This window comes from Theropithecus gelada, chromosome 20 (genome assembly GCF_003255815.1).
Source record: "Theropithecus gelada isolate Dixy chromosome 20, Tgel_1.0, whole genome shotgun sequence".
In the NCBI taxonomy this organism is placed as follows: Eukaryota; Metazoa; Chordata; class Mammalia; order Primates; family Cercopithecidae; genus Theropithecus; species Theropithecus gelada.
In genome coordinates this window covers 56,744,956-56,758,164 of record NC_037688.1, presented here as the reverse complement: position 1 = coordinate 56,758,164, position 13,209 = coordinate 56,744,956, and the positions used below count along the sequence as shown (strand labels likewise).

The 13,209-nt window shown below is 48.8% G+C and overlaps 1 protein-coding gene across 2 annotated transcripts in view; it reads right to left on the bottom strand.

Annotated features, from left to right (window-relative positions):
- The window catches only part of GTF3C1 (general transcription factor IIIC subunit 1), an 88,381-nt gene extending 75,899 nt beyond the window's left edge, over nt 1–12,482 (bottom strand). The window contains exons 1-3 of one of the 2 annotated variants that reach the window (XM_025370397.1): nt 12,228–12,482; nt 7,855–8,064; nt 148–324 (exon numbers count right to left, since the gene is read on the bottom strand). In XM_025370397.1, the coding sequence (XP_025226182.1) occupies nt 148–324; nt 7,855–8,064; nt 12,228–12,448 (608 nt within the window). In that variant the 5' untranslated portion in view covers nt 12,449–12,482. The remainder of the gene's footprint in view (nt 1–147; nt 325–7,854; nt 8,065–12,227) is intronic. The other variant, XM_025370399.1, reaches the window with a different exon arrangement.
- Nucleotides 12,483–13,209: the final 727 nt, after the last annotated feature.

Below are 13,209 nucleotides of genomic sequence, written 5' to 3'. Positions count from 1 at the left end.
CCAACCTAAGAAAACAGTCACTGTGCGACCATGGCCTTGAAACAAAAAGCCATGCCTCGGGGAAGATACCGCAGCAGGCCCCTGCGTTTGGGGTTCAGGTTGCAATGATGTATAATTTAAAGCAGAGAAGCAAATCCTCCCACTTACTTGAAAGCAGTGGTATGAAGGTCTCGCTGGAGCTCCCCTTGCCACCTGGACCGGCCTAGCCGTTCCAGGATGCAGTAGGAGAAGTCGGGCAGCTTCAGGTCCGGATCCCCTTCCTGGCCTATCAAGGCCCTGTACCGCATGGCCTGGGAGGCAACGATGATCAGTTTCTTCCCCCACCTGCAAATCAGAAACAATCGCATGAAGAAATGTTTAACTGATTTTAGGTAAACAGAGATATGAAAAAGAAATGTATAGAATCCTTACTTTCTGCTTCTTCCTAGGAGTTCACAAGATCCCAAAATTAAGCTAAGCAAGTTTTCAGTCTTAGAAGTGTAGTGTGCTAAAAAAGACAAAAAGGAGTATAGTGTGCTGAAGGAACACGGCCAATCTTATTTCCTTGCTGAAAGTCCTTCAGGGCTTGCCAAAGTGCTCAGGCCAAATCCAACTCCTCCTCCTGGTCCTCCTGGAAAGCTCTCCAAGGCCCAGCCCTCCCTGCCTTGCTCATCTCATCCTCCACGGCTCTGCCCCTCACTCACAGGAGGCTTCCTATTCCTAAGACAAGCCTCAGGGGTGCTGCCCTCGCTGTTTCCTCGGCCTAGCTGCTTCTCCTCCAGGTCTTCAGGTGACTGATTTCTTCTTATCATTCAGGTCACAGCTCAGTTGTCAACTCCTCAGCCTTTCCAGAAAATGCCAACTAGAGTTCCAGCCCCACCCCCACAATTTCCATATTCTTCATAGCACTTAGCGCTCTCAGAAATGACTCTATATATATATATATATTTTTTTTTTTTTTGAGCCAACTTTCTTATCAGTTTCCCTCATTCAAATATAAGAGCAGGCACATTGTCAACCTGTTCAGCAGGACATCCGTAGTGCCTAGAATAATGAATTTGGGTGATAACAGGGGCTCTGTGTGTATTTGTTAAGTAAATGAACTAGGCTAGTGAGCTGGACTGATAAAATAATCTTCAGAGTCAAAAGCCCTGAACGGTGCAATCAGTGGACCTACAGTCTCATTTTGACTTCACTGTTGAAGGCCAGACCTTGCACAAATCATTCGTTCCTTCTACCAAATTGACATGTGAGAAAGAATGCACCAAGAGGCCAAAACCACTTTCGAGCAAGGCATGTGAGGACAGCCCAAGTGAGAAGACTCATTTCTATGCTGACATCTAACAGTCCTTACTGTGCATTCCCCATCACTGATGATGGAGACTCCACCACAGTGCCTAGCCTGCTCAATCTAACATCTTGAGCAAATTAACCTGTTCCATTCACCCATTCTCAGAGTCCAAGCCCTGGCCCTGCAGCTGGGAGATCCCACAAGGATGTGCTGCTGGGGAAACCATCCCTCATTCGCTCCTTGGCATCAAGTTACTCAACTGGAGAAGACTCAAGTTTGAATGTGTCCTCCGAAAGTTCATGTGTTAGAAACTTAATTTCCATTGTAACAGTAGTAAGAGGAAGAACCTTTAAGAGGTGATTAGGCCATGAGAGTTCTGCTCTGCCCTCATGAATACATTAATGCATTTATCGTGGGAGTGGGTTAGTTATCTCAGGAGTGGGACGTCCTTGCCAGATGCTGGTGCCATGCTCTTGGACTTTACAGCCCCTTGAACCATGAACCAAACAGACTACTGTTCTTTATAAATTAACCAGTTTGTGGTATTCTGCTATATCAGCAGGAAATGGCCTAAGGTAGAGGATCCCCCTTTCCCAGATGAAGGAGTCACCAAGGGTCCACGTAGAAAAGCTCACAGGCTACCAATCCCATTTATTGGGAGCCAACATCCACTCTTTTCAGCCCCAGGATTTACAGATGCCTGGTCACGAGGTCCTTCTGCAGCACCCCCCACTCAGTAACTCAGTCTGACAGTTTTCCTTCCTTCTTCCCCACACCAGATGACTTTACTTCTACAACTAAGTAGGTACAAAGGAAAAAAGAGGCTGTTTTAACTTAACTGCATCTTTCTTCACATTGTTTGAGACCTGAAATCAGTATTTTGCCTAAGTCACAGAAGCCCATATAGTCCATCTTCAAAAAGAATGTTAGGTTGTGAATATACATGACAGAGAGTTCACTTTATGTATCTGAATTTCACGAACTTAGGACCTATGCTCTTTTGTTCTCAAAATAGGCTCATTAAGTTAAATTGTAAGAGGTCAGTTGGGGGAAAAAAGTTTAAAAACAGGGGCACTGGTTTGCTGCTTTTAAAACATCATTACTCTGACTAGTTTACTATCCTTCACTGTCATGATCCCTGTGTTTCTGTTAATTATTGCCAATTAGCTGATTCGATGACTCCTGCTAGCTTTAATTTGCTGACTATGGTCATCTTACAGGTTATCAAAGGCCAATGAAGTACTATGCAAAGTACACCAGTATACCAAGACAAATAAAAATAGTTTCTACCTTCAAGGAGCTCACAGGCTACTGAAGAAGAAAAAAACGTAAAATGAACAATTCTAGTATTAGGCCATAACTTCTCTGACAGAAAGAGGCTCTAGTTGTCGATGGCATAGATGAGGAGCCCTAATTCAAATATGCGTGTATAAACAAGAGTGTGTGCACAGGGATTAGGGAAAACCTCTCAAGGAGATGACTTTTTTTTTTTTTGAGACACAGTTTCCTCTGTCGCCCAGGCTGGAGTGCAGTGGCGCTATCTCGGCTCGCCGCAACCTCTGCCTCCAGAGCTCAAGTGATTCTCCTGCCTCAGCCTCCTTAGTAGCTGGGATTATAGGCACTTGCCTATATGGGGTTTTGCCATGTTGGCCAGGCTGGTCTCGAACTCCTGGCCTCAAGTGATCCACCCCCTTCAGCCTCCTAAAGTGCTGGGATTACAGGTATGAGCCAGCGCACCAGGCAAGGAGGTGACTCTTGTATTAGCAGTGAGCTGGGTGGATGAGAGAGAGAAGAGGAAGGACACAGAAGCTGCATGGTTATAGAGGCACGAAGCAGCACACCTGCTCCAGGAGGTAAGAGGTGCAGCATGGCTACAAAGTCTGGAGTGTGATACCCAGCAAAAAGCAGAAGGAAAGCTCGAGAGGCCAGCAGCGTCTACATCCCCAATGGCCCTCTGATGCCGTGCTGGGGAGTTCAGATTCTATAACATGGGTCAGGGGTTACAACTTCAAACGTGTATTTCTAGAAGCCGGCTTTGTGCCGGCATATTATAGAACTAAGAGACAGAGCAGTGAACAAGAAGGATGGAGTCCCTGCCTTCGAGCAATGTATAGTCTAGTGAGGAAATAGTGACATAAACAAACACTTAAAAACCATTTTTGGTGCCATAAAGAGTACTATGATGCTGTCTGGGCAATGGGGGACACTTCCAGAGGAGTCAGGTTGAAGCCTGAATGATGTGGCGATGTGAAGATTTGTGGGCAGAATATTCTGGGCAGAAGGAACAGCACAAGGATTGCCTTGAGACAGAAAGAGTCCAGCATGTTGAGGCTGAAGTGCAGTGCAGAGTGAAGAAACTGAGGTTGGAGAATTGTGTGGGCAGGGGCACAATCACATAGAGCCTGTTGGGACCTGATCAGGAGGGCAGGGAACACACACGAACACAACACGAACACAACATCATGGTGTATGGAACCAGGCGGTACACGGCCAGCTGAGGGGAACTCTGGCCTATAACCCCCTGTAAAAAATTGGTCTCAGTGCAGCTAGACCTTGTGATTTTTCAAGAAAAGCTAGAAATCCAGGTTTTTAAATATTAGCAATGAAATGAAATTAAAAACCGAACAGAATACCATGCTGGGCACACAAAGCTCATCTGTGGGCATATTTGGTCAGTTTGAAACCTCTGCCTAGCGTGGTCAGGGTACATCCCATTACACTGGGGCCTAGGAGAGTCCCACGTTTATGGCTTGTACAGCCGCATGCATGGGAGTACATCTGACCAGAATAAAGAATGAGAAAAGGCAGTGCTATGGTTTGGATGAGGCTTGTCCATATCAAAACTCATGTTGAAGTATAACTACCAAGAAGTCGGGCGCTGTGGCTCACACCTGTAATCCCAGCACTTTGGGAGGCCAAGGTGGGCGGATCACCTCAGGCCAGGAGTTCAAGACCAGTCTGGCCAACACGGTGAAACCCCGTCTCCTAGGCCGGGCGCGGTGGCTCAAGCCTGTAATCCCAGCACTTTGGGAGGCCGAGACGGGCGGATCACGAGGTCAGGAGATCGAGACCATCCTGGCTAACACGGTGAAACCCCGTCTCTACTAAAAAATACAAAAAACTAGCCGGGCGAAGTGGCGGTTGCCTGTAGTCCCAGCGACTCGGGAGGCTGAGGCAGGAGAATGGCGTGAACCCGAGAGGAGGAGCTTGCAGTGAGCTGAGATCTGGCCACTGCACTCCAGCCTGGGTGACAGAGCGAGACTCCGTCTCAAAAAAAAAAAAAAAAAAAAAAAAAAAAAAAAAAAAAGAAACCCCGTCTCCACTAAAAATACAAAAATTAGCTGGGCATGGTGGCAGGTGCCTATAAACCCAGCTACTTAGGAGGCTGAGGCAGGAGAATCGCTTTAACCTGGGAGGCGGAAGTTGCAGTGAGCCGAGATCACGCCATTGGACTCCAGCCTGGGCGACAAGAGCAAAACTCCATCTCAAGAAGGAAAAAAAAAAAAGTTTAATCACCAGCACAGCAGCACTGGGAGGTGAGGCCTAGTAGAAGGTGTTTGGATCATTGGGGTGGATCACTCATAAACAGATTAATGCCACCTGGAGAAGAGAATGAGTTCTTCTCTTGGGAATGGATTAGCTCCAGTGAGAGTGGGTTGATGTAAAGCAAGGATGCCCTCTGGGTTTTGCCCCTCTGCACATGTTCACTGTCCCTTGGACCTTCCTACCATGTTATGAGGCAGCACGAAAGTCTTGCCAGAAGCCAGTGCCATGCCCTTGAGCATCCCAGCCTGCAGCATTGTGAGCTAAACAAGCCTCTTTTCTTTGTAAATTATCCAGCCTCGGCCGGGCGCGGTGGCTCAAGCCTGTAATCCCAGCACTTTGGGAGGCCGAGACGGGCGGATCACGAGGTCAGGAGATCGAGACCATCCTGGCTAACACGGTGAAACCCCGTCTCTACTAAAAAATACAAAAAACTAGCCGGGCGAGGTGGCGGCGCCTGTAGTCCCAGCTACTCGGGAGGCTGAGGCAGGAGAATGGCGTGAACCCGGGAGGCGGAGCTTGCAGTGAGCTGAGATCCGGCCACTGCACTCCAGCCTGGGTGACAGAGCGAGACTCCGTCTCAAAAAAAAAAAAAAAAAAAAAAAAAAGTAAATTATCCAGCCTCATCTTCTAGCAACACACAACACACTAAGACGGGAAGATAAGACAGGTTTGGGGTGAAGGAGAGTGATGATCACACTGAGTATGCACAGCAGGTTATTGGAATAACACATATGCTGCTTGGGAGAGGTCTGGGACTAGACAGAGAACCTTTAGAAGCAGTCAATGTGGTTTTTTGTTGTTGTTGTTGTTTTTAAAGAGATAGGGTCAGCCAGGCGTGGTGGCTCACGCCTGTAATCCCAGCACTTTGGGAGGCCAAGGCGGGTAGATCACCTGAGGTCAGGTGTTCCAGACCAGCCTAGCCAAGATGGTGAAACCATGTCTCCACTAAATACACAAAAATAAGCCGGGCGTGGTAGCATGCACCTGTAATCCCAGCTACTCGAGAGACTGGGGCAGGAGAATCACTTGAACCTGAGAGGTGGAGGTTGCAGTAAGCCGAGATCGTGCCATTGCACTCTAGCCTAGGTGACAGAGTAAGACCCTGTCTCAAAAAGAAAGAAATAAATAAAGATAGGGTCACGCTCCATTGTCCAGGCTGGAGTGTGGTAGTGCAATCATAACTCACTGAAGCCTCAAACTCCTGGGCTCAAGCAATCCCCCCATCTCAGTCTCCCAAGTAGCTGGGACTACAGAGTGTGCCACCATGCCCAGCTAGTTTTTTGTTTTTTAATTTTTTGTAGCAATGGGGTCTTGCTATATTGCCCAGGCTAGTCTTTAACTCCTAGCCTCAAAAAATTCTCCTGCCTTGGCCTCCCAAAGTGCTTGGATTACTGCTCAGCCCACCAGCCAACAGTTAAGTGGTGGAAGTAGGTGAATCCACAAATAAGCTGGTGAGGAATGGCAAGGAAAGTAGAAAAACAAATTAAGGCAGGAAGACACTGGCACAAATGCTTTGAGTCCTTAATAGTGTAGCAGGGTCAAGGACATTAGGGGCCTAACAGTGTTCATGGCTTATTAACTGGGATCTTAGAGGATAAAATCGTGAAGTGATAGTCAGGAATCAGGACTGCAGTGGGCAAAGGAGTGAAAGGGAGGTGAAGAGGGAGAAACAGTGAATGGGGCTGATTCATCAAAGAAGCATGGCTGCAGAGTCAAAGAGACAACCAGTTACAAGGGCGTTGAGGTCAAGAGAAGGTTATTTTGTGAGATGGGTAAACTGTTCATGTGCTGAAGGGAAAACTTCAGTAGAAATCAAGGACAGATGGGGCAGTGGCTCACACTTGTAATCCCAGCAATTTAGGAGGCTGGGGTGGGAGGATTGCTTGAGCCCAGAAGTTTGAGATCAGCCTGAGCAACACGGCAAGACCCCATCTCTACAAAAAATAAAACTTAGCTGGTTGTGGTGGTATGCGCCTGTGGTCCTAACTACTCAGTGGGGAGGTGGGAAGATCACCTGATCCCAGGAGGGCAACGCTGCAATGAGCTGTGATCACACCACTGCACTCCAGCCTGGGCAACAGAGTGAGATTCTGTCTCAAAAAAAAAAAAAAAGAAAAGAAATAGAAAAAAGAAAATCAAGGAGAAAGATGAGCTAACTGAGAGGTGGGAAAGAGAGGGGTAGCGGGAGCTGGGCTAGGGAGAGAAGGAGGAAGGGAAGCATCCAGATCACAGCCTTAGACAGGGCCACCATTTCTCACCTCCTCCAAGATGAGAGTAGACAGGGAAGAAATGTGGAAAAGTCTGCAAGTCAAGGAAGAACGTGGAAGTTAGCAGAGTTCACATTGCCTTGTGAAGTAAGAAGGAAGGCAGCAATGGGGTTAGGTGCTTGAAAAATGATCATCTGGATTAGACACTCTGGGGAATTGGGATACTGACTGAGGATGCACAAGAGAACGGCTGGGCAGCACAGGGCCCAGCTAGGAAGAGAGAAAGGGCACCATTCAAGTGTTCGAGGACTGTGAGCACAAAGGAAAGAGAAAGGCAGGACCCCTGACCCCAGTGAAGAAGGCAAGTGAAGGCCAAGAACTGGCTTAGGGCAGGGCTAGTGAACTCTGACAGACTCCAAGGTTGTAGGCCAGATCCAAGTGCTCTGACTACACATTCAAAGCACTCAGATTCCTAGAAATTTCTTTTTTTCCTTTTTTTTTTTTTTGTAGACAGGGTCTGACTCTGTTGCCTAGGCTGAAGTGCAGTGGCATGACCTCGGCTCACTGCAGCCTGCCTCCGCCTCCTGGGTTCAAGCGATTCTCATGCCTCAGCCACTACAGTAGTTGGGATTATAGGCATGTGCTACCACACCCAGCTAATTTTTGTATTTTTAATAGAAACAGCGTTTTGCCATGTTGGCCAGGCTGGTCTTGAACTCTTAGCCTCAAGTGATCCACCTGCCTCGGCCTCTTAAAGTGCTGGAATTACAGGTGTGAGCCACGGCACCCCAGCCAGATTCCCAGGAATTTCTGATGGTGCAAAATAGTTACCTGTCAAAGGCTTCTACCATCGTACAGCGAGGCTGCAAGGACTTGGTTCTGATGTCATTGGTAATGTTTTTCCTCTCCTTAAAGTAGCGGCATGAGCCCTGGATGCCATCCTTATTCTCTAAGATCATATGAATGGGGTAGACGTCCTCCAAGGCCACCGGGTCCCTCCTAGACTCCAAAATTCCAGTTTCCAAATCAATTTCTTCATACCTAAGGAGAAAAGCACAAATATCAAAGCACAATTCAGCTTCAGAAATAATACGTGCTTGGCTGTGTTCTTTTGACAACCTCCAGCAGAGATCAGAGAGAAGTGAGATCACTCAGTTTTCCTGCCTTATAAATGCAGATAATCTTGACAAGCAGGTTCCTGCCTTTCTATCCCACAGAACGCAGACCTTTCCAGGACTCCCCAGACTATTCCAGAAGCTGGGTGCTGGGACCTAAACCTCCTTATTGGCCAAGTTATGGGCTTTTGTTTCCTTCCAAATCTAGTGCTCAGTCTCCAAACCACCAAATTGGATGAAATTATTTAAGGCTTTCCTCCTCTTTTTTGAGATGGAGCTTTGCTCCTGTTGCCCAGGCTAGAGTCCAATGGCGTGATCTCAGCGCACTGCAACCTCCACCTCCCGGGTTCAAGTGATTCTCCGGTCTCAGCCTCCCAAGGAGCTGGGATTACACTAGTACGCCACCATGCCCGGCTAATTCTGTATTTTTGGTAGAGATGAGGTTTCACCACGTTGGTCAGGCTGGTCTCGAACTCCTGACTTCAGGTGATCTGCCCGCCTTAGCTTCCCAAAGTGCTGGGATTACAGGTGGGAGCCACCACAAGCGGCCAAAGCTTTCCTCCCTTTAAGATCTCATCTTTCCATCTCTCTTTAGTTATCTCTCTAATATCCTAATCCATTTTCATGGTTTGTATTACTGTCTGCATGTCAACAAGTCTCACTTTTGAATCCTCAGTCCTTTTTCTCCAAATACAGATCCAATGTCTTCGATTGTCTATTAAACACCTCCTATTCCAAATATGATTGCCTCTCTTCAGCTCCAATTAAGTCCCTTCTTTCCCCTCTTGCCACCGCTTTCTCCTAGGTGCCTCTTACAACACCATGGGGCCGTTTTTCATTTGTGCTTCTTTCATGCAGTTAGCTAAGCTTGTCAAGTTTTCTTTTTTAAAAAAAAAAAAAAAAAATACATACATACATATATATATAATTTTTTTGTCCTCACTATGTTGCCCAGATTGGTCTTCAACTACCGGGCTCAAGTAATCTGCCCACCTCAGCCTCACAAAGTGCTGGGATTCCAGGTGTGAGCCACCTTGCCTGGCTGCTTGTCAAGTTTTTTCTTTTGAAATCTCACTCACATCCTATACTAGTCTAATTGCAGCTAAATCCCATGTACATGTTTCAGCCCTTTCCTTCCTTGTCCCCTCTGTGTTCTCTGTACTATTTAACCCTCTATTCTCTTTTTTTAGAGACTGAGTTTTGATCTCGTCGCCCAGGCTGGAGTGCAGTGGCACAATCTCGGCTCACTGCAACCTCCGCCTCCTGGGTTTAAGCGATTCTTGTGCCTCAGCCTCCCTAGTAGCTGGGATTACAGGCACCTGCCACCACACCCAGCTAATTTTTGTATTTTTGTATTTTTAGTAGAGAGGCACCACACCCAGCCCAACCCTCGTTCTTAAATTATCCTGTCTCCTCCCAAACTTCCAGAACAACACTCTGACCTGACTGTCCTCTGCCTCTCCAGCCACACCGCCTCAATCTTCTTTTGAAAGTCCCTCACCCTCCATCCAGCCTTGAAATGTAGGTGCACTGCAGGGCTATGTCTCAAGACCTCCAACTACACGACACTCTCTCTTAGGGCTGATCTTGGCCAGCCACTTTAATTACCAGCTGCACAGAATGACTCACAGATGCCTACCTCAGTCCCTCCCTCTGGCCTGCTTTCACTCCCACGAAGCCAGATGTTTACTAATTAAGACTCCTCACTTGGACAACTCAAAAGAACCTAAAGCTCAATGTGTCACATGTCCCTTCAGCAAAGTCCCCACCTCCCCCAGACTCAACCCCCACACTGTTCTTTCATGTTCCCAGCCTCAGAGATGAGAATCAGGGTTTGCTCAGTTGCCCAAACAGCAGCCACCAGAGGGCATCACCCTTGATTCCTACCTTCCTTACACTTCACATCCAATCAGTCTCCAAAGCCTCTTGATTCTCTGGCCTGCTATGTCTTGACTGCCTGTGCTTTTCATCCCCATACCCACCATGGTAAGCCAGACCATGACTAGATAACTAAAAATCTCTCAACTTCACTCTTTGGTCCTAGTCTGACCCCCTCTTCAGTGACTTCTCACTATCCTTTTGATAAACTTTTTTTTTTTTTGAGATGGATTCTCCCTCTGTCACCCAGGCTGGAGTGCGGTGGCACAATCTTGGCTCACTGCAGCCTCAGCCTAGCTGGGATTACAGGCGCCCACCACCACGCCCGGCTAATTTTTGTATTTTTAGTAGACACAGGGTTTCACCATGTTAGTCGGACTGGTCTTGAACTCCTGACCTCAAGTGATCCGCCCACCTCTGTCTCTCAAAGTGCTGGGATTACAAGCTGATAAACTCTTTAAGTAGGTTAAAAGACTTGATTCCAGTCCAATTTGGCTAAGGGCAGAGTACATTCTGAACTCAGACCTTCCTCAAAGTCTGGGTTCTTCCCTTGCTAGTTGGCCTTTAGCATGCCATTTGACCCCTCAGGGCCTCGATTTTCTCTTCAGGAAAATGGGGAGAATATTACCCATCTCCTAAGGTTGCTGTAAACATTACATAACATGTTGTGTTAAGGATCTTAGCACAGTCCTAGCTATTCCTCATTCCCTACCTCCAATTCCACACTGCAGCCACTTACTTCACATTTGTTGTTCTCTGTCCAACAGTCCTCTTTGCCAACTGGCTGTTTTGTCTTGGACATTATTTTATTTTATTTTGGAGACGGAGTCTCACTCTGTCACCCAGGCTGGAGTACAATGGCGCAATCTCAGCTCACTGCAACCTCTGCCTCCCAGGTTCAAGTGATTCTTCTGCCCCAGCCTCCTGAGTAGCCAGGATTACAGGCATGCACCACCATGCCAGGCTAATTTTTGTATTTTTAGTAGAGATGGGGTTTCACCATGTTGGTCAGGCGGGTCTTGAACTCCTGACCTTGTGATCCGCCCACCTCAGCCTCCCAAAGTACTGGGATTACAGGCATGAGCCCCGCCCATCTTGGACATTATTACCTCTTGGAACCTCCCCTGACCCTCACAATATGGCTTAAGAGTACAGCCGCTGGAAACAGCCTGGGTTCAAATCAATTCTTAGTCACTTATTGCCCCCAGAACCTTTGACAGATTATGTAACCCCTCTCTGTGACTCAGTTTCTTCCTCTGTAAAATGAGGAAGATAACAGCACTCACCTCATAGGTGACTATCAAGTGGATTTAATCTCCTGTTTAAAGGAGTTTAATCAAGTGAGGATCAAGTGAGTTTAAGCTCCTAAGCTTCTAGAACAGGTTCTTAGAACAGCACTGTGGCCGGGCGCGGTGGCTCAGGCCTGTAATCACAGCACTTTGGGTGGCCAAGGCGGGCGGCTAGTCTGAGATCAGGAGTTCGCGACCAGCCTGGCCAACATGGTGAAACTCCATCTCTACTAAAAATGCAAAAATTAGCCGGGCGTGGTGGAACACGCTGTAATCCCAGTTAGGAGGCTGAGGCACAAGAATCGCTTGAACCTGGGAGGCGGAGGGAGGTTGCAGTGAGCCGAGATCGCGCCACTGCACTCCAGCCCGGGCCACAGAGTGAGACTCTATCTCAAATAAGAAAAAAAAAAAAAAAAAAAAAAGAACAGCACCTCACCCATAAAGTCCCTGATAAATGTCAGCTTTTAGCATTATCGCTAATTGTGCTGATATGCAGATCTCGAGTTGCCCCAGGCTCTCTATCTGCACTTAATGAATACTCCATGAGCGTCCGTTGATCTCCAGAGTCTCCAGTCTGGCTCTAAAGTGTCTTCCTACTCTAATCCTACCCTCCAATATCAAGGAAACATTCTTTTAGGCCTGAAGAATATCCCCAATCCTGTTCGCCATTACACCAAAACACACACAGGGACAAAACGGTACATCACTAGATTCTCCCCCTCCCCGCGCCAACTCCATCAGACTCCAGGGCCCTGCCAGGCCTGAGGGACCCCAAATTAGCCTAACCGCCGCGCCCCAACTCAATCATCAGGCCTACGGTACTTACACGGCCCCACTCCATTCTCCCGCCCCGCCCCCAGCTCCATCAGCCCCCGGGCCCTACGCCCGCCCGCCCGCCCGCCAGGCCAGGCCGCCCGCTGACCGGTCCTGGAGCTGTAGGTCGGGTCGCTCCCGAGGCTCCTCATAAAAGCTGATGCCCGGGTGCGTGGCGAGGGCGCGCCAGAGAAACTCCTGCGTGCAGGGCTCCAGAGGCAGCGGGAAGGGCGGCACTCGCGTCTCCAGACGGCTCCACAGCGCTGGCAGACACAGGCCATCGAGCCCCTCCAGAGCCACTTCGTCCAACAACGACTCCAACGCGTCCATTGCTACTTCAGTCGGCGGCGCCCGGGGCGCATGCGCAACGCACCTCCAAGGCCCTTGGTCCAGCGCGCCTGCGCACAACGATCCAGGGGGCCCGGGGTGGGTCAGACGGGGGTTCGGAGGAGGAGTTCCAGTGCGCCGGCATGACGTCACTCCCCGGGGGCGGGCTCAGTAATTGGAGCTCTACCGTCATTGGTCCGGGGCCCTGCAGTAACCAGGGGAACTGCAAACAGTGTAGAGGCCGCTTCCGGTTCGAGCACCCGGAACCGCCGCCTCTGGGGATGGACGGTGAGTGTCCGCGGGCCCCTCCGGGAGGTCGGGCTGTTATTCTCCCATCCCTCCCGAGCGCGCCTTGGGCAGAATCCTAGGCTATAAACCCCTGGACCACCACTTCCTGACCCAAGGGGGTCTCCGAAATGAGGGATAGGGAGGCTTAGTGGTCCGGAGCGCGGAGAGGCTGGGGGAGTGGTCAGTGCTGTGACCATTCTGCCCGGCTGTGGTCGTGAAGGAAACCGGTACTGGCCAGAAGCTCAGTGAAGAGATGTAGGGTGGGGAAGGAGAAGTAGAGGTCTGAGGAGGGTCTTGTGAATGTTGGGATGTGGCTGTGGGATTTGGGAGTTGATATGAAGGTAAGCTTGATTGTGGGAGTGCAATCGTCAGGTGCTGGGAAAGGGAATTGGTATGGGGTGTGAAGGGCGTTTGGGAAAAATCCCTTTCTGTGCCTTGGCGTTAATAATAATAGCCCCCTTTAACAAAGTGCTGTC